At 44.0% G+C, this 20,643-nt stretch overlaps 1 protein-coding gene across 3 annotated transcripts in view; it reads right to left on the bottom strand.

The window, feature by feature from the left end:
• ADAMTS7 (ADAM metallopeptidase with thrombospondin type 1 motif 7) overlaps nucleotides 1–20,643 on the bottom strand; it is a 130,128-nt gene that overhangs the window by 26,212 nt on the left and 83,273 nt on the right. For all 3 annotated transcript variants that reach the window (XM_078786407.1, XM_068130199.2, XM_078786408.1), the window contains exons 19-23: nucleotides 15,771–17,489; nucleotides 12,020–12,172; nucleotides 6,161–6,334; nucleotides 5,874–6,020; nucleotides 788–953 (exon numbers count right to left, since the gene is read on the bottom strand). In XM_078786407.1, coding sequence (XP_078642533.1) covers nucleotides 788–953; nucleotides 5,874–6,020; nucleotides 6,161–6,334; nucleotides 12,020–12,172; nucleotides 15,771–17,489 — 2,359 coding nt within the window. The remainder of the gene's footprint in view (nucleotides 1–787; nucleotides 954–5,873; nucleotides 6,021–6,160; nucleotides 6,335–12,019; nucleotides 12,173–15,770; nucleotides 17,490–20,643) is intronic.

Below are 20,643 nucleotides of genomic sequence, written 5' to 3'. Positions count from 1 at the left end.
CTCAACTCTACTCCTCATCAAAAATTTGCATAAAATTTGCATAATTTTGCATAAAATTTGCAGCAGTAATTTGCATAAAAATGGTATGTGGGACATTTTTTCAGCTTGGGGCCATAGCTAGTCATTTTCTACACATTTTTTCCAATCTAGAAACACTGATTAGAAGTATATCTCCGGGGGGTGCAGAGGGACCTAGTCTTCCTACTAGACTAAACCCAGGATCCTAGGATCCCAAGCCGGCACCCTAACCGCTAAGCCAACACCAAGCTCGTGGCCTAGCATCTTACTATAATTCACCAAATGTCCGTCTGTCCGTCTGTTCCCAGGTACTGCAAAAACGGCTGAACCGATCACAACGAAATTTTGGGTGGGTAATCCTGGGACCCCCTGGAGTAAAATAGGCTAAATTGTTTTTCCAAATTTTTCCAATTTCCCAGTTTTTCCAAACACGATGGAATAATATTTACCGATTATGAACAGTGATGTGGCTTTTATTGAAATTCTACAAATACTGTTTAGATTTTGATGATTTGCGTGTGATATGATTTAACGGATGTTTATATAAATCGTTTAAAATAAAAAAAGCCTTCAATTTCTGATATTTTGCCTTTTCATTTGGGCCTCCCAATTGAAGCTCCGCTCGTAGGGCAGGTACCGTTGCTCGTTGTTAATAATCTCAATTTGCCTACCAATGAGACGGGTGCTAGTTTGCTGGCCTAAAAGTCTGATGTTATTGTTTTCAGGGTACATGTTTGGCATAATATGCCGTGCGATCTTTGGCACTTACGTGGCTCGGTGTTCTCGATGACACACTCTTGAGTGCCACAGCGTCGGGTGGCATCGGGCTGTGGCAGGTGCTCGCATCGTGCCGAACTGATTTCAGCCCGGCCTGTCCTGGTGTTCATGCACCGCACGAGGCGTCGCTGGACACCCCCACCGCAAGGTGCTGAACACTGCACGTACAAAATAGAACATTTGTTTTCATCACCTCGTTACCCACCTCATCATTTCATCACTTCCGTCTACCATCTCATGACAAACTAGAACGGCATTTCGTAGAGACATGTACCTTGGTAACAACAAAATGGTAGGCCTACCTTGGCCAGGCTGACGAGTTTACGTTTTGTATCCTACTTGACAGGCCGGATCTGTATCCAGACTTGAACCACAATCAAATCGGCTTGTTCTTGTCACCTACCCAACTCATCCACCTAGTTTTGTCATAATATGTCCACAAAGTTTTAAGATATGCTGCTCTATATTGTTTTGCCCCATCTCTCAATGGTGAAGAATCACTTGTAAAATTATATTATCTGGATCCGGATCTTCAGCAAAATCTCATCATTTTTTTCCTCGTCACACACCCAACCAACCTCTCCACAAATTCCGGCCGAAACTGTGCACAACTTTCTCAGATATCCTGTTCACAGACAGACAAACAGACAGACAGGCAGACACACAGGGGTGGAAACGTTACCTAATTACCTCAAAGTCCAAAACTGTCCACTTTTTCTTTTCGCTTTGTTTTAAAAGCACAAACTTCATTCTCAAATTTGTATCAATGCACATCGAGTTCTGTTTCATTAGCTTTATGCAATCCCTTTGCGTTACCCAATTTCAAGGAAGGCTCATGGATGACAATGTCATTGTCCGCTCACATCTTCAACATTGCAACTGCGACAGCCAACTTCCCATAGCTTCCAACGGAGACCGTGCTCTACAATGTGGCACTTGTCTACCAGCACCGACCAGAATGGCAGTTTTATTTGTCCCCCGTCGCACCGCGGAGCGAAAGGGGGACTATGGATTTTCCCCTCCGTCCATGTGTGCGTCCGTCCGTCCGTGTGTGCGTGCGTGCGTACGGACGTGCATGTGTGCGTGCGTAAGCGAAGGACCAGATTCTAATTTGGTGTGTGGGTGCAACTGGGCATATGGAAGAACCCTATTGAAAATTGGGTCGCCACGTCAAAATCCAAGATGGCCGCCTCTATGTATGTCTGAACCTTGTGAGCGGAATATCTTGAAAAACAAACGAACTACCAACTTCTAATCTGGTGTGTGGGTGTATCTCGGCATATGGAAGAACCCTATTGAAAATTGTGTCGCCACGTCAAAATCCAAGATGGCCGCCTCTATGTATGTCTGAACCTTGTGAGCGGAATATCTTGAAAAATAAACAAAATACCAACTTTTAATTTGGTGTGTGGGTGTATCTCGGCATAAGGAAGAACGCTATTGAAAATTGGGTCGCCACGTCAAAATCCAAGATGGCCGCCGCTATGCATGTCTGAACCTTGTGAGCGGAATATCTTGAAAAACAAACGAACTACCAACTTCTAATCTGGTGTGTGGGTGTATCCAGGCATAAGGGAGAACGCTATTGAAAATTGGGTCGCCACGTCAAAATCCAAGATGGCCGGCTTGCGTCTTCCACTTTGTCAACTCGCATCACTTCAAGACGGGGGACCTAGGCGTAACGCTTGTTCACATTTGACTCTGCCAGGAATCAAATCCAGAAGTAGACCGCTTCGAGCTTAGGTATGCTGACAAAGGTATTATTGCCTCGAAATATTTGAACGACTTCTTGTGTTGTTAGGACTTCTGGGTTGTTAGGACTTCTGCGTTGTGAGCACTTCTTGTGTTGTTCGGACTTCTTGGGTTGTTAGGACTTCTTGTGGTGTTAGGAATTCTGGGTTGTTAGGACTTCTTGTGTTGTTAGGACTTCTGGGTTGTTAGGACTTCTGGGTTGTTAGGACTTCTGAGTTGTTAGGACTTCTTGTGTTGTTAGGAGTTCTGGGTTGTGAGGACTTCTGGGTTGTTAGGACTTCTTGTGTTGTGAGGACTTCTGGGTTGTGAGGACTTCTTGTGTTGTGAGGACTTCTTGTGTTGTTAGGACTTCTGGGTTGTGAGGACTTCTTGTGTTGCTAGGACTTCTGGGTTGTTAGGACTTCTTGTGTTGTTAGGACTTCTGGGTTGTTCGGACTTCTTGTGTTGTTAGGACTTCTGGGTTGTTAGGACTTCTTGTGTTGTTAGGACTTCTGGGTTGTTAGGACTTCTTGTGTTGTGAGGACTTCTTGTGTTGTTAGGACTTCTGGGTTGTTAGGACTTCTTGTGTTGTTAGGACTTCTGGGTTGTTAGGACTTCTTGTGTTGTTAGGACTTCTGGGTTGTTCGGACTTCTTGGGTTGTTAGGATTTCTGGGTTGTTAGGAATTCTGGGTTGTTAGGACTTCTTGTGTTGTTAGGACTTCTTGTGTTGTTAAGACTTCTGGGTTGTTAGGACTTCTTGTGTTAGGACTTCTTGTGTTAGGACTTCTTGTGTTAGGACTTCTTGTGTTAGGACTTCTTGTGTTAGGACTTCTTGTGTTAGGACTTCTTGGGTTAGGACTTCTTGTGTTCGGACTTCTTGGGTTAGGACTTCTTGTGTTCGGACTTCTTGTGTTCGGACTTCTGGGTTGTTAGGACTTCTTGTGTTGTTAGGACTTCTTGTGTTGTGAAGACTTCTGCGTTGTTAGGACTTCTTGTGTTGTTAAGACTTCTTGTGTTGTTAAGACTTCTGGGTTGTTAGGACTTCTTGTGTTGGAAGGACGTCTGGGTTGTTAGGACTTCTTGTGTTGTTAAGACTTCTGGGTTGTTAGGACTTCTTGTGTTAGGACTTCTTGTGTTAGGACTTCTTGTGTTAGGACTTCTTGTGTTAGGACTTCTGGGTTGTTAGGACTTCTTGTGTTGTTAGGACTTTTTGTGTTGTTAAGACTTCTGGGTTGTTAGGACTTCTTGTGTTGGACTTCTTGTGTTGTTAAGAAGTCCTAACAACCCAGACGTCCTAACAACACAAGAAGTCCAACACAAGAAGTCCTAACAACCCAGAAGTCTTAACAACACAAAAAGTCCTAACAACACAAGAAGTCCTAACAACCCAGAAGTCCTAACAACCCAGAAGTCCTAACACAAGAAGTCCTAACACAAGAAGTCCTAACACAAGAAGTCCTAACACAAGAAGTCCTAACAACCTAGAAGTCTTAACAACACAAGAAGTCCTAACAACCCAGACGTCCTTCCAACACAAGAAGTCCTAACAACCCAGAAGTCTTAACAACACAAGAAGTCTTAACAACACAAGAAGTCCTAACAACGCAGAAGTCTTCACAACACAAGAAGTCCTAACAACACAAGAAGTCCTAACAACCCAGAAGTCCGAACACAAGAAGTCCGAACACAAGAAGTCCTAACCCAAGAAGTCCTAACACAAGAAGTCCTAACACAAGAAGTCCTAACACAAGAAGTCCTAACACAAGAAGTCCTAACACAAGAAGTCCTAACACAAGAAGTCCTAACAACCCAGAAGTCTTAACAACACAAGAAGTCCTAACAACACAAGAGGTCCTAACAACCCAGAATTCCTAACAACCCAGAAATCCTAACAACCCAAGAAGTCCGAACAACCCAGAAGTCCTAACAACACAAGAAGTCCTAACAACCCAGAAGTCCTAACAACCCAGACGTCCTGTGTTGTTAGGAGTTCTGGGTTGGTAAAATAGGCTCATGAGCTTCTGTACGACCATTTATTGATTGTCGGCTCACTTCCTCACCCTGCTGGGAATGTAATAGTAGTCCACCTTGTGCATTTAATACACAACGACTGCTCTCACAGTACCTACTCTACATGAAAGCAAAATGGTATATTCGTTTTTTATTGGCTTTGTTTAAAAACTTCTTGAACTCAGTTACAGGAAGTTCCTGAGTACTTTTCTTCAGTATTTGGGATGAAAGAAAAATTATTTCATTATTTGCAGGATATTTCACAAAAACTGCTTTGTGTTACTTGTGAGAACTCAATTTCATAAGGATCTCGCCCACGCTAAATGCTGTTCCATCGCAAGGGGCACGACTGCTTTTGGAAGAGGAGCAAGCCGGGCTGCACAACTCCATCTCACGAATGCTTTTAGAGTCACATGATTTCATTTTTATATTTCAATATCTCATGAACTATGCATGAGCCTCTGGAACAAACTCCCTCACTCTCTTCAATCCCACTCCTCCCTCCAGGTCTTTAAAACAGCTGTTCACCACCATCTCCTATCTTTCCCCATCCAAAACCTTGATCTTTTCTACCCCCGTCAATTCACCCCAGATCCACTTTTTTGAAATACCGACTTCCTTCCTGGAAGTTCATGCAGTGTCCATGTGTTTTTTTTTTAACCTCTCCCACCCCCCCCCCCCCCACCCCACCCCTCCTTCCCCCAAGCCCTCTCCCTCCCACAGATCTCCCGATGTCCCTGTTCTCTACTGTTGTACTTGTGTGCTTCTCTCTCTCCAATCTTGTCTCCCGCTCCCTTTATTGTATGTTTTCTGTGTCCGTTTGTTTGTTTTTGTGTGATTAAGGTTCGCTCTTACACGAGCCTCGATCTTGTACGTATACAAAAAAAAAAAAAAAAAATTAGCAGTGCATTCAATTCCCTGATCATATTTGCACGAGCAATGAAAATGTCTACTAAATAAACTGTACATTGTCTCTACATTCTATTTGCTTCAATATAAAATGTAACCAATCGACATTCGCAATACACGAGTGGCATGGAAACAAACATGCGACTTATTCCATGTAGCACAGCAAGAATCCCATCTCACACGAACGAGCAGTTGGTCTGCAGGCAATTATTTTGAAGTTTTACCGTGTATGAAGGTATATATACTGCAAGGTAAACAAGAGGAATTTAAAAAGAGGAAGAGTAAAACAAAAAATGTGTATACTGTATTATATTTATATATTTGATGTTATTGTGTCTCTGAAGGCGGTAATCAAGTAAGATCATAAATTCTCATTTGGGTAAAATCAGCGCTTCCTTCTCGGAGGTGGTCCAAGTTGCCAGCTCACCTGACCCCAGGGCCCCGCTAGCCAGGCCGTACAAGGCCGTAAGTTGCAACGTCGAGTGTCATTGGGTTTCTGGTGCTCGTTGCACCGTGCAAACACCGGGCAGGTGAGCTCACGACGCTGCTCACCGCCACCGCAATCCTCCGAGCACTGGCAGACACATGGGTAAAAGGACATGGGACCGACAAAGCGCTAGACCACAAGAAGCGTGCGCAGGACTACACTCGCAACAGGAACCAGACCGAGACGCTCACTCGAGTGTGCCATGTTGGGTCGGCAAAAGATCGTACCTTGCCCCAGGGCATCGCGATCCAGTTGAAGCAAGGCCAGGAATTGCAGGCGAGGCGTGACGGGGGCTTGTAAGGTAGGCGGCGACAGTGAAAAGGTCTCAGGGGGCGTCGAGCACGAGAGTCGACACATGTCACCTCACGCTTCTTCATTCCGCCACCACACTTTTCCGAACACTGCGTTTCCAATGCAAGAGTTTGTAAACACAAAGACTTTCAGAATGTGTAACACGGGCCATGATGTTCACCACCTGGACCCCTATTCCCAAGTCGATGCCAATAACAGGTCAGAAGAAGGTTCAAGAATAATAACACAAGAAGTGTGGAAGCATGAGGGGAGGAGGGCGGCCGCCCCCTGACCACCAAGCAAACAGATGGCCTTGTTGTTCTATGTACAGTACTTTTGAGCCATTGTCACAAATTTCCTGTAATGGTCATTCGCGTTTCTGATCCCTTTGGAATACAAGTCGTGATCGCAGCTGTGAAAACGTTTCCGATGATAAACCTTTTCATTCCCATTCGTAAGAGCGAGCGTCGACAGAATGATAAATGAATCCTTTAAAATAGAGTTTCACGACGTTAAACAAGATCAGAACTCGTGATAACATTACACGTCACGTGGTGGCCTAACACAACCAACAGTGGTGTAACCCTCCATGGTTTATTTAATTATTATACCAGTCCCTGGGTAGTTATCGAGTATATTTAATTATTATACCAGTCCCGGGTAGTTGTCGAGTATTTAATTATTATACCAGTCCCTGGGTAGTTATCGAGTATTTAATTATTATACCAGTCCCGGGTAGTTATCGAGTATTTAATTATTATACCAGTCCCGGGAAGTTGTCGAGTATTTATTTATTATACCAGTCCCTGGGTAGTTATCGAGTATATTTAATTATTATACCAGTCCCTGGGTAGTTATCGAGTATTTAATTATTATACCAGTCCCGGGAAGTTGTCGAGTATTTAATTATTATACCAGTCCCTGGGTAGTTATCGAGTATTTAATTATTATACCAGTCCCTGCGAAGTTATCGAGTATTTAATTATTATACCAGTTACCAGTCCCTGGGTGGTTATCGAGTATTTAATTATTATACCAGTCCCGGGAAGTTGTCGAGTATTTAATTATTATACCAGTCCCTGGGTAGTTATCGAGTATTTAATTATTATACCAGTCCCGGGTAGTTGTCGAGTATTTAATTATTATACCAGTCCCGGGTAGTTGTCGAGTATTTAATTATTATACCAGTCCCTGCGTAGTTATCGAGTATTTAATTATTATACCAGTCCCTGGGTAGTTATCGAGTATTTAATTATTATACCAGTCCCTGGGTAGTTATCGAGTATTTAATTATTATACCAGTCCCTGGGTAGTTATCGAGTATTTAATTATTATACCAGTCCCTGGGTAGTTGTCGAGTATTTAATTATTATACCAGTCCCTGGGTAGTTATCGAGTATTTAATTATTATACCAGTCCCTGGGTAGTTATCGAGTGTTTAATTATTATACCAGTCCCTGGGTAGTTGTCGAGTATTTAATTATTATACCAGTCCCTGGGTAGTTATCGAGTATTTAATTATTATACCAGTCCCTGCGTAGTTATCGAGTATTTAATTATTATACCAGTCCCTGGGTAGTTATCGAGTATTTAATTATTATACCAGTCCCTGGGTAGTTATCGAGTATTTAATTATTATACCAGTCCCTGGGTAGTTGTCGAGTATTTAATTATTATACCAGTCCCTGGGTAGTTATCGAGTATTTAATTATTATACCAGTCCCTGGGTAGTTATCGAGTGTTTAATTATTATACCAGTCCCTGGGTAGTTGTCGAGTATTTAATTATTATACCAGTCCCTGGGTAGTTATCGAGTATTTAATTATTATACCAGTCCCTGGGTAGTTATCGAGTATTTAATTATTATACCAGTCCCTGGGTAGTTATCGAGTATTTAATTATTATACCAGTCCCTGGGTAGTTATCGAGTGTTTAATTATTATACCAGTCCCTGCGTAGTTATCGAGTATTTAATTATTATACCAGTCCCTGGGTAGTTATCGAGTATTTAATTATTATACCAGTCCCTGGGTAGTTATGGAGTATTTAATTATAATACCAGTCCCTGGGTAGTTGTCGAGTATTTAATTATTATACCTTGTAATTGTGTTACATCCTCGGTGTCGCAAAGACTCGCCACTTTTAACGAATGAAAAGCATTCCCTGAATCATTCATTATCAGATACCCTCTATTACCCGGAACGTTTGGATGAGATCCCCCGAGGAATCTGTTTCACAGCAACATTACCACAACGTTTACAAAAACTCAAATTACTTCATTTACGAAGCTGGTAACCGTTTTAATAGAATAATAAATACGTTTTTAAATCAAAAAGAAACTTCACACAATTTTGTACATAATGTCTAAACATTCAGAAAATAATCTCCATCACAATCACGACTGACATTTCATCAAGAAAAAAAAACTTCCACTTCTGCAGATGGTTTATTTATTTATTTTCTAACAACCACCTTGTACCGTTCCTTTTATTAAAAATACTTATCATCCTCCCAGCTTAACAATCCACAAAAGATGGTCATATATTATACAACCCACAGGGGGTGCGTGGGTGAGTTGGTGGTTAGAGCAGCATTCCAGTGTTACAATGAGCTTGGGGGTACCGGGTAAGATGCGGAGTGGGGGGGGGGGGGGGGTGTAGGGAAGAGCTTTAACGTGTGCTACATGTGGAGTGTGGTAGGGGAGGTGGAAAAGGTTTAGCGTGTGCTACCTGGGGGAAGGGGAGGGAGGGCTAGATTCAGTGGGTGCAACATCAGGGGGGGGGGGGGTAGGAGTAAGGTTCAGCAAGTGGTACATAGGGGTGGGGGGAAGCGTGTGCTGCATAATCCTTTCACATAGTTCAGCGTACTTACATTTTTACGAGCCTATCGTAGGCAGCTGAGGTGAGCAGCATTAGGTTTCAAGATTTGCCCCATTATTCCAGCTTTTAGGATCACTAGGGTGCTTTGCTAACACATCGCCTGTCTTTGATTATGTAACGAAAAACATTTTTCATGTTAGCAATAACACCATTTATCCATGGTGAATCAGGCAGGATGATTCATCAATGAGTGTGCCGTCCATTGGATTGATGTTAAACTGGACGTCCCATCTCCCGGCATTTGTTGGTGGACGTTATAGATCCCACGGTGTCCTTTGTGAAGAGTAGACGAACTATCGACAGCCTCCCTGAAAATAATACAAATTCCTGCCCTAACTACTTAGTCAAACTTTTCCAAAAGTTTGAGTAAGTAGTTAGGTGGGAGTTAGGTGCCAAAAACTTCCCCAACCAACCCCACAATAGCATGAGAATAATTGTGGCTGTCAAACAAAGAAGGTTGAAAGGCGACAAAAAGGGTTGGCGGCAGGAAGGGCATCCGGCCGTAAAACATTGCTTAAAAAAGGGGATCAAAAAAAAACAACAACAACAACCACGGTCCCCGAAAAAGGCCAACCCCCGCTTGCAGGGAAAAATGGCCTCTAAAGGTGGTTTTTTTTAAACAAAGAAGAAGAAGCTTATCCATAGTGAATATTCATAAACTCGAATTGTGGCATCCTTTCTTTAAAGGTGTGTGGATGGGGGAGTGGTTTAATTTGGAGAGATAGTGTGGTCTCACAAAGCATTCCAGAATTATTGGGATGGGATGGGGGTGGATATTTACCCCAGCGTTGCTGAAAATTGTGGGAAGGGTGTTGGAAAGGGTGTCGAATATTGCACAAATGTACATTAAGTAAAACATGGAAGGCCCCAAATGCAGAAGATCTAATTATCACTACTATGAGACTATATCAGCAAGTCTATGCTGTAACATAAAAGTAGAAAACCCCTGCTGTTGTTGTTGGTGTTGTTGTATCGCCCCGGACAGTTCTCTCAAACAAGCCTACGACATGGAGACAGCCGATCGGAGACAGACGATCGATCTCGCAGGAGTGACGCAGAGATCCCCCACATACAGGATGGTGTCCCCCCGCCTTCACAAAGTCAGGGCCACGACAGAGGAAGAGAGGGAGAAAGAAAGAAAGAAAGAGAAAAAGAAAAAGAAAAAGAGAGCAAGAGAGAGAAAAAGAAAGATAGAGAAAGAGAGAGAAAAAGAAAGCGAGAGAAAGAGAGGAAAAGAAAGAGAGAAAAAGAAAGAGAGAGAAAAAGAACGATAGAGAAAGAGAAAGAAAAAGAAAGAAAGAGAATGAGAGAGAAAAAAGAAAGAGAGAGAAAGAGAGAGGAAAAGAAAGAGAGAGAAAAAGAAAGAGAGAGAAAGAGAGAGAGAAAGAAAGAGAAAGAAAAAGAAAGAAAGAGAATGAGAGAGAAAAAAGAAAGAGAGAGAAAGAGAGAGAAAAAGAAAGCAAGACAAAGAGAGAGAAAAAGAAAGAGAGAGAAAGAGAGAGAAAAATAAAGAGAGATGAAGAGAGAGAAAAAGAAAGAGAGAAAGCGAGAGAAAAAGAAGGAGAGAGAAAGAGAGATAAAAAGAAAGAGAGAAACAGAAAGAGAAAAATAAAGTGAGAAAGAGAGAGAAAAAGAAAGAGACAAAAAGAGAGAGAAAAATAAAGAGAGAGAAAAAAGGAGAACGAGAGAAAAAGAAAGAGAGAGAAAGAGAGAGAAAAGAGAGAAAAAGAGAAAAAAAAGAAAGAGGGCAAGGGAGAGAGAGAGAAAAAAAGAGACAAAAAAGAGAAAGAGAGAAAAAGAAAGAGAGAGAAAGAGAGAGAAAAAGAGAGAGAAAAGAAAGAAAAAGAGAGAAAAAAGAAAGAGGACAAGGGAGAGAGAGAGAGAAAAAAAGAGACAAAAAGAGAAACAGAGAAAAAGAAAGAGGGCAAGGGAGAGAGAGAGAAAAAAAGAGAGACAAAAAAGAGAAACAGAGAGAAAAAGAAAGAGAGAGAAAAAAAAGAGAGAGGGCAAGGGAGAGAGAGAGAGAGAAAAAAAGAAACAGTGAGAGAGAGAAAAAAAGAAACAGTGAGAGAGAGAAAAAGAGAGAGAGGGAGAGAAAGACAGACAAGAGGGAAAGGGGTCCATCTGAACCGATCGGCTCTCCGACCATGACCGCACTGCCCTAACGAATCCGGGCAGCAGGGAAGAATGGGGAAGATTTGGTCCCCGACTTGCGTTGGGAGGTACAACCACTGCAAAGAGGCCTCCCCGAAGGTCGTAGAAAACAAACCCCTGTTGTCGCACCAGCCGTTACTTTTCCATGAGCAAGATTTACTTTTCCATCCAATGCTCCAGGACTCGACCTGTCTGAATGAAGATCTGTTTGCACTGGATCCACCTTTTCCACTATCGTACTTCCTTCATACCCTGGTGTTGGGCTAGCGGCTAGGGTGTCAGCTTAGGATCCTAGGATCCTGGGTTCAAAACCCGGTCGATCGCTGAATTAACGCCAGGGGGGTTGACTCAGCCTGTCATACCTTCCGAGGTCGGCTAATTGAGTACCAGTTCACTGGTAATTCCCTGTTTGTCGTTAAAGGCGGCAAAAAAGGGTTGGCGTCAGGAAGGGCATCCGGCCGTAAAAAAAAACATTGCTTCAAAAAGGGGACCGAAAAACAACAACAACCACGGTTCCCGAAAAAGGCCAACCCCTGCTTGCGGGGAAAAATGGCCTCTAAAAGGTGGTTGGTACTTCCTTCAACGCCCTTGCATGTAAAATACCTGTTACCTGGTGTTTTTCCACCTTCATTATTTAACCATTGTTTCCCAACTTCGGTCATGCTCCAATCGCTCATTCTCTCCTTCAGGAAAGCAAAAACTTGATAGAAAAGAAAAGAAAAAAATCTGTAGCTAAATGTAAGAAATAAGGAGAGAACGAACCTTGGTCCAGTTTCCAACACGCCAGGCCGGACAAGGCCGGATGTAACAGCGGCGTGCTGGTGCTGGTCGTTTCTCGGGGTCGCAGGTACCATGGCCCTCGGAGCTGCACTGCACCTGGCGCCACATAGCTCCAAGCCCGCAAGTAACCGAGCACTGTGATCAAAGTTGAGAGGTCAAAGGTGAACGTACTGCTGACTTGTGTTTCACTATGAAACCCAAATGTTATGATGAACCATACTTAGGTGAGCTTTGCTGCGTAAATTCGTGTCACCTAGCGAGCCTTTTATGAACATATGACCCAGCGAACACAACACCGTTGGGCCAACGTTGGAACGACGTCACCCCGACGTCAACAATGCGCTTGCGACCAATTGACCAAATGCCAACGTTGGCCCAACGGTGCTGTGTTCGCTGGGGAAATACGCCGTGACATCATCACACCAAATCCAAAGAAATGTGCTGATTATGATTCGGTTTCGCAGTGAAGTTCAGTATTTTGTTGATTTTTTTGAGGAGACAATTTGAAATCAGTTGTTGTAAAGATAGAAAACGACAGCAATCTTCCACAGGCCTCAGCCATGTATAATAAATAAATAAATAAATGCTTGCATTACTCATGCTACAAAATAAATCTGTTTGCATGAGTTGTGGTTTTTCTTTCCAGCTACGAAGCTGAGCCCATGAAACAAAGACCTGTTGTGGCCTGGGTTTGACGCAGTGCTGCGAAGGCCTTGCAATCACCAATGCGTTTAAAAAAGAGGCGCAACGATTTGCTGAGCTTTCCATAACGAACCAAGATGTGAAAACGACTTCCAGATTTCCCATCGAGCTAGTAAATCTGATCGTCTCAGGGAAACCGCTTATGTGATGATGTGTGAAGGCACAGACAACAGAGAATAAAACAGGCGTCTGGCCTTGGTGCAGATTTCCAATGCCACGGGTGAGATTCAGACCTCCATTATTCAGGCTACGTGGATATAAAAAACGTTAGAGCTGAAAAGAAACTTTCAGGACAAGGCCCACGGAATCTTTGCCTACGGTAGCAAACTGGATAAAGCGAGTGGAGCATCGGTTCTGCCAAAACAGTTTCTTGGCGAGGTTTTACAATCCTGGAAGGGTTTCCACTCGTGACACAGGAAGTCAAGACAGCAATATGTAATTTGTACCGGTAAAAGCTCGCCTACGGGATCTTTAACATCCACCAACTGATATTGGTAGATGGGCCGCCAGTTTAACATCCACCAACTGATATCGGCAGATGGGGAGCCAGTTTAACATCCACCAACTGATATTGGTAGATGGGCCGCCAGTTTAACATCGACCAACTGATATCGGCAGATGGGGAGCCAGTTTAACATCCACCAACTGATATCGGTATATGGGGAGTCAGTTTAACATCGACCAACTGATATCGGTATATGGGGAGTCAGTTTAACATCGACCAACTGATATCGGTAGACGGGGAGCCAGTGTAACATCCACCAACTGATATCGGTAGATGGGGAGCCAGTTTAACATCCACCAACTGATATCGGCAGATGGGGAGTCAGTTTAACATCGACCAACTGATATCGGTAGATAGGGGGCCAGTTTAACATCCACCAACTGATATCGGTAGATGGCGAGCCAGTTTAACATACACGAAGTGATATCGTTAGATGGGGAGCCAGTTTAACATCGACCAACTGATATCGGTAGACGGGGAGCCAGTGTAACATCCACCAACTGATATCGGTAGATGGGGAGTCAGTTTAACATCGACCAACTGATATCGGTAGATAGGGGGCCAGTTTAACATCCACCAACTGATATCGGTAGATGGCGAGCCAGTTTAACATACACGAAGTGATATCGTTAGATGGGGAGCCAGTTTAACATCGACCAACTGATATTGGTATGTGGGGAGCCAGTTTAATATCCACCAACTGATATCGGTAGATGGGCCGCCAGTTTAACATCCACCAACATCCACCAACTGATATCGGTAGATGGCGAGTCAGTTTAACATCCACCAACTGATATCGGTAGATGGCGAGCCAGTTTAACATCCACCAACTGATATCGGTAGATGGGGAGCCAGTTTAACATCGACCAACTGATATCGGTAGATGGGGAGCCAGTTTAAGATCCACCAACTGATATCGGTAGATGGGCTGGCAGTTTAACATCCACCAACTGATATCGCTAGATGGGCCACCAGTTTAAAATCCACCAACTAATATCGGTAGATGGGCCGCCAGTTTAACATCCACCAACTGATATCGGTAGATGGGGAGTCAGTTTAACATCGACCAACTGATATCGGTAGATGGGCAGTCAGTTTAACATCGACCAACTGATATCGGTAGATGGGAAGCCAGTTTAACATCCACCAACTGATATCGGTAGATGGGCCGCCAGTTTAACATCTACCAACTGATATCGGTAGATGGGGAGTCAGTTTAACATCCGTCAGAGGAAAGCACGCACGTTGATGAATCACCCTGCCTGCGATACACCAGGATGACAGTTTATCGCTGGGTCGGGATTCAAACCCAAGTTATACCCCCATCACACCAAATTAGTTCTCAATACGTTCGTGAAAATGTTGTCGAACGGGCTCCAACTGTGTATGAACGTAGTGGACGTAGTAGCAACTAAATACAGTCTTTTTACGAACTTAATGGACGGGCTCGGACGGGGAGGGTGCTCTAGAACTTTGAGCCTGCTCAAAATTTTATCCCGTCCATCCCGTTCTCCAATTAGACACACACACACACACACACACACACACACACACACACACACACACACACACACACACACACACACACACACACACACACACACACACACCTATAACCTCAAACTGCCTCAATAGTCTCAGCAGCTTCAGGAGGATCTGCATGGCCTTCAGCAGGGCTATTTGTGCTTGATTTCGCTCGCCCTGTCTTTCTGAATCGACTTCTCTTTGGAGGCATGATGATCGGAGATTGTATTGTAGATGTGTACAGCTCGGAGCCCTGAACCTGAATGAGGACTGGCTACAACGCGCTCGGTATTCATAGCAGTCGGGCCAGGACGGGCCAGGACGGGCCAGGACGGGAGTACACACGCACTAGGGACGAGGTGAGGACGTAGTGCGAACGAGTTGGTCGGGTTAAGAATTAGTTAGAACTGGCTTGGACGTATTGTGAACGAGGTAGAACGAGGTTGAACTGGTTAAGAACGGGTTGAGAACGGCTACGGACGGGCTCGAACTGCTTCGAAACGTTGTCGGCATGAGGTGAACGGGCACTTTTACACGATCTGAACTGGATACAAACGGACTGCAGACTGGCTAAGAACGAGATCGACGTATTGAGGACTGCTTATGAACGAACTCGCATCGTATTTTATGCCAAACTACGCATTCTACCGTGATCACAACCCGTTCTAGTATTTTTTTTAGAACGGGGTATAACGGGATAGAACTACTTTGGTGTGATGCTAGCCTTAGACAGCTCAGAGGTGAGTGCGTGTACCTCGAGGCCATCCTGCCAGACAGGCACACACTGTATGTATGTACTGTACATAAATTTAAATCTTCTCGTTCACAAGCAAAACATTTCCATTTCTGATTTTAACCATTTCAAAACCATTTAACCATTTTAACCAATTTAACCATTTCTGATTTAACCAATTTAAGGCATACAATTTCAAAATTGGTTTCTGCAATTTGTGAAGTGTATTTTTGTAGGAAAAATGGATGTGAATAAAGAAGGAACCTCACCTTACTCCAGAGGCCAACCTTCCAAAATGCTGTCCATATCTTCTCATTGGCTACCGTTGTGTGTGTTGTAACTTGAGGGGTTGGTATCAAATGCTGAGGCCCAAAGTTTGTATCTTGGCCTTCCATGCCCCACAAAAATGTCGACTTTAGCGATGAAGGCCTAGTTGGTTTCTGCATCTTTACCCACTCGTTATCTGCATCGATCTTGTTATCATCTTTCCAAAGTCCACCAGCTAAACCGTGCCACCTATCTGGCCTGTTAATAGGACTAGGCCAAAGTCGGTTTGCCCTGCGTCCGACTGTGGTCTGCACTTCGCCCGCAATCATAATTTGACTGGGCCATGCTGTGGTTTCCATACCAGGGTGGCCCAAACCATGTGTAAGTTGGTTTGTGGTAGAGCTTCCTAAAGGATTGCTCGTTTGGTAGAATGTTGTTATTGTTTGTGATCCATCTTGGAAAACAAAATCACCATTCATCCGAGAAGCTTCTTGTCTCACTGGAATTCTTGAGGGTGTCGGCATGACAACATGCGATTTGGTGATCGGCACATTGGAAGTACCACTATTCCGTAAAGGATTATCCGTGTAAAAGATCTCTTCATCTGCAGTGGCATGGACCCAAGGAGGAAGACCTTTGTGACTATTAGTGAGGCTAGGCGTTGTGGATGTGGAACGTGAAGAAGAAGATGAAGGCTGCATTCTTCTGTCAACATTCGTCCACACAGTTGTGTTATTGAGGTTAACTGGATTATGAGAAGCTGTCCCAAAGATGAGTGGCACCTGTGGACTGAACGCGTGAATGGATCGTTGAGTTCCAACTGAAGATGGAGGTTTGGTCGATTGTGGTGGAACGCGCTCTTTCAATGTGGGACCCACTGAGGGTATATTCCCAATATTAATGCTAGGATCTAATGCGCTGATAACTGGGGATGAAGTGGAGCTATGACTTGGAGCAGATGCGCGCTGGTTCAAAGACGAGGAGTCTGGGTTTGCTGTAGATGTCATCCAGGAAGTTTCAGAGAAACCTGGACCAACTTTCGATGAGACATCTGGATGCATTGGCCTGTAACCTTCTCCATGAAAATTGAGGTTCGTTTGATGGGCATCGTTGTCAATGTCCAAAGTGTTGTCTTCTGTTGGGGATTCCTGTTTTTGTTCAAAATCATGTGTTTGAAGATCTTCGTTTGCAGAGCTCCCTATTTCTGGTGCTATCACTGAAGTATTTTCAATCGCTCCCGGTTCCTCTCCTCCATCTTGAGCTGTTGACAGTGCAATAGTTGAGGAAGTCAAGGGGTTGCTGGCCGACACGTGATTAGGAAACGTTTGCTCTTTTGAGTCTTCTCCACCTGAAATTTTGATGTAGTCATGCATGTTGGGCAACCAGCCGCCATCTAGATCATACAAACTGTCCTCGTGGAAACTGATGAAGTTGTAGTCGTAGTAAAATATGTCTACCAGCTTCCTCTCGGTTTTTGTCTCCACATTCACACTGTTGCTAGCAGGTTCAGCCACCTCCCAGTTACCACCATTTTCCCAGGAGTTGCCATCGAGACTATTGTCGAGGTCGCCAAACTCTGGAACCGCACTAGATGTCGGGCATGGTGGGACGCCGCAGGTCGACTCCACCGTGGGTCTATCGCCGGGCACACAGGTGGCGTCGGCGCTGTGCCCACACCTGACTTGCCTCCGACGTTTACCTCCACCGCAGCTGACCGAGCACTGCGGGAATAAGAAACAGTTAACAGATTTATTAATGTGGCTGTGTCACTGCAGCTGGATTGTGTTTTCTCTTACTGTATGCCGATAAGCATGTGTTAGGAGAACTAGTTGTTAGGGTTGTTAGGGTTAGGGTTAGGGTTAGGATTGTTAGGGTTAGGATTGTTAGGGTCAGGGTTGTTAGGGTTAGGGTTGTTAGGGTTAGGGTTGTTAGGGTTAGGGTTGGTAGGGTTAGGGTTGTTAGGGTTAGGGTTGTTAGGGTTAGGGTTGGTAGGGTTGTTAGGGTTAGGGTTAGGGTTGTTAGGGTTAGGGTTGGTAGGGTTGTTAGGGTTAGGGTTAGGGTTGTTAGGGTTAGGGTTGGTACGGTTAGGGTTGTTAGGGTTGGTAGGGTTGTTAGGGTTAGGGTTGTTAGGGTTGTTAGGGTTAGGGTTGGTAGGGTTAGGGTTGTTAGGGTTAGGGTTGATAGGGTTGTTAGGGTTAGGGTTAGGGTTGTTAGGGTTAGGGTTGGTAGGGTTAGGGTTGTTAGGGTTGGTAGGGTTGTTAGGGTTAGGGTTGTTAGGGTTGTTAGGGTTAGGGTTAGGATTGTTAGGGGTAGGGTTGTTAGGGTTAGGGTTGTTGGGGTTAGGGTTAGGGTTAGGGTTAGGGTTAGGAGTTGTAATTGAAATCATTACACTGTGTTTGAACTTGTGAACCTGCTCAAACGGTTTAACATTTGAAGATAAATATTACGGTTTGTGTCAAACACAGGCCTCCCTCCCACGTATGTGAAAACACTAACAGCGCAGGCACAAGTCGTGTCACAGATTCGGCAGCTACATGAGAACGCGAAGATTATGGTCTGGCTCCTTCTTGTGTTTAACTTTCTTGTGAACAAGATTGCGTGTACATTATTAATTGTACATACATGAAAGAAAGAGGAAAAAAAAATACATGAAGTCATCTAATTTGGAAAGAGAATACAACACAATATTTCATGTCTGGGTAAGTTACCGTCACAGTGGGTCTAGAACTGAAACAAACTCAGCAAAGAACCTGGAAAACTGTCCTTATTAATTAGGTCTCTCTGCCTTCAGGAAGGGAAGATATATTAATTGTTTTCCAGTTCCCATTACTTTATTTCTTTGTTCTTTCCAACATTGGCAATTGCACACCGTCCCGTCATTCTTGAACCAATCCTTAAAAAAATTGGCATGGAAGTACTTTGATCCAATATACCCAGAACACTTTTGTAGTTTTTCAATAATTTAGGTCCCTGGTCCAATTTAAGGGGTCAAAGGTGGAATGCTCAAAAAAAAAAAATCACATTTCCCCTTGCCATTCCATTGTATTTGAGTCAATGGTGATGCGATTTGGCACAAAGGGGCTTTCAAACAACTCTGTGGGGATTCCTCAAAATAATTTCGGATTACAGTCCACTTCCAGATAATACAAGGAGTCAAAATGGCCACTAAATTAAGGTTTCGGTGTGCAATGTCTATTTCAATCAATTCAGACAGTACTTGGCAAAATTATGCCTTACCACAAGCTTGATAGATTGAAGTGGAAAACATTCGTTTGGTGGTTCTCTTCAGATTCCACATGGGGTCAAAGGTCAAAATCCGACATGAAATTGAGGTTTCTGGCCTGCCAAGCCTTTATATAACCAATCCAGACAACACGGTACAAAAATACCTTGCTCCAGCCTCTGCAGACTAAACATTGCTCCGGTGTCTTATTTTCCATTTCACAAGGGTTAAATTAGGTGCAGAAGGGGTGGGGGAGCAGGGGCCTACTGCGATGGTTAGGGGGGGGGGGATTGTGGGGGAAGATGGAGATGTTTCACAGGAAAGGGACGGCAGACATATTGCATTCACTTGTGAATGTCTGCGATTCTAGTTAAGCAATGTTTTCATCGTCTTTACTTACTATTCCCATCTGAGCACTTGCATAATGCAGTTCAGACCCGAAGTTGAAATCCCTTATACTATGTTGATTGCTCTATTGGCTGTGACTCTACTTATACTTATTGTACAAACAAACGTTTCCATAAATCAATAAAAATACAGCACTGTTTGCAAATCAGGCATGTATTGGAACTTTGTGTCCTCACATCGGTGTTGCACTCACAATTATATATTATCAATCTATTCAATGCATCCGCCATTTGTAATGTTTACATTGAAACATCAATATCATGTTTGTTGTGTATTGGTTCTGTTTATATGGGCATGGTATTGCAATCAAAGGCTTCGCCTTCCAATAGATGACATAGATCTTTTATATGCATATTTCTTCAGACGTGACAATCAGCTTTATATCACCTCCAAAGGGGAAGGAGCCCCAGGAGCCCCAGGAGCCCCAGTGTGCCCTGACAGCATGGAACCATAACGGTAGTTTTATTCAGACTTCGTCAGTACTCTTCAGACATGCGTCAGACATGCGTCAGTACGCATGTCTTCACGCTGTTGAATCCAAAGCTTTCAAAATCATTGGAATCTCCCGCGATGAAGCTATCTCTGAGGGCCTTTCACTCACTCACCGCAGGCAGGTAGGTGGTCTTTCTGTCTTCTACCGACTCCTCTCCGGCCTTGCTCCCCCAGCTCTCTCTGTGCTCTGTCCCCCAAATATTCCTACAGGTCGCACAAGATCTGCCAGCAACCCTCTGATGGTTAAACTGCCGAAATCTCGGCTCTCTGCTCACCTTCACTCTTTCATTCCTCTTTTCTCCCGCCTGTGGAACAAACTCCCACACTCCCTTCAATCCCTCTCCTCCCTCCAGGTCTTTAAAACAGCTGTTCACCACCATCTCTTATCTTCCCCCATCCATAACCTTGATCTTTTCTACCCCCACTAATTCACCCCAGATCCACCTTGTTTGAAATTCCAACTTATTTCCTGGAAATCCTGGCAGTGTCCATATGTTTATACCTCTCCCACCGCCCCCCCCTTCCCATGCCTCCCCCCCTTCACATGCCTCCCCCCCTTCACATGCCTCCCCCCCAAAGCCCTCTCCCTCCCACAGATCTCTCGATGTCTCCATGTCTCTCGGTCCCTGCTCTCAAATGTTGTGTTTGTGTCCTTCCCCCTCTCTCCCCATCTTGTCTACCGCTCCCGATGTTATTTGTTTTATGTGTCTGTTTGTCTTTCTGTGTGATTAATGTTCGCTCTTTCACGAGCC

The sequence above is a fragment of the Myxine glutinosa genome, chromosome 11 (genome assembly GCF_964187855.1).
Source record: "Myxine glutinosa chromosome 11, kmMyxGlut1.1, whole genome shotgun sequence".
Taxonomy (NCBI): Eukaryota; Metazoa; Chordata; class Myxini; order Myxiniformes; family Myxinidae; genus Myxine; species Myxine glutinosa.
Note: the sequence above shows the minus strand (reverse complement) of the source record. Positions and strands in the feature narration are given on the sequence as shown.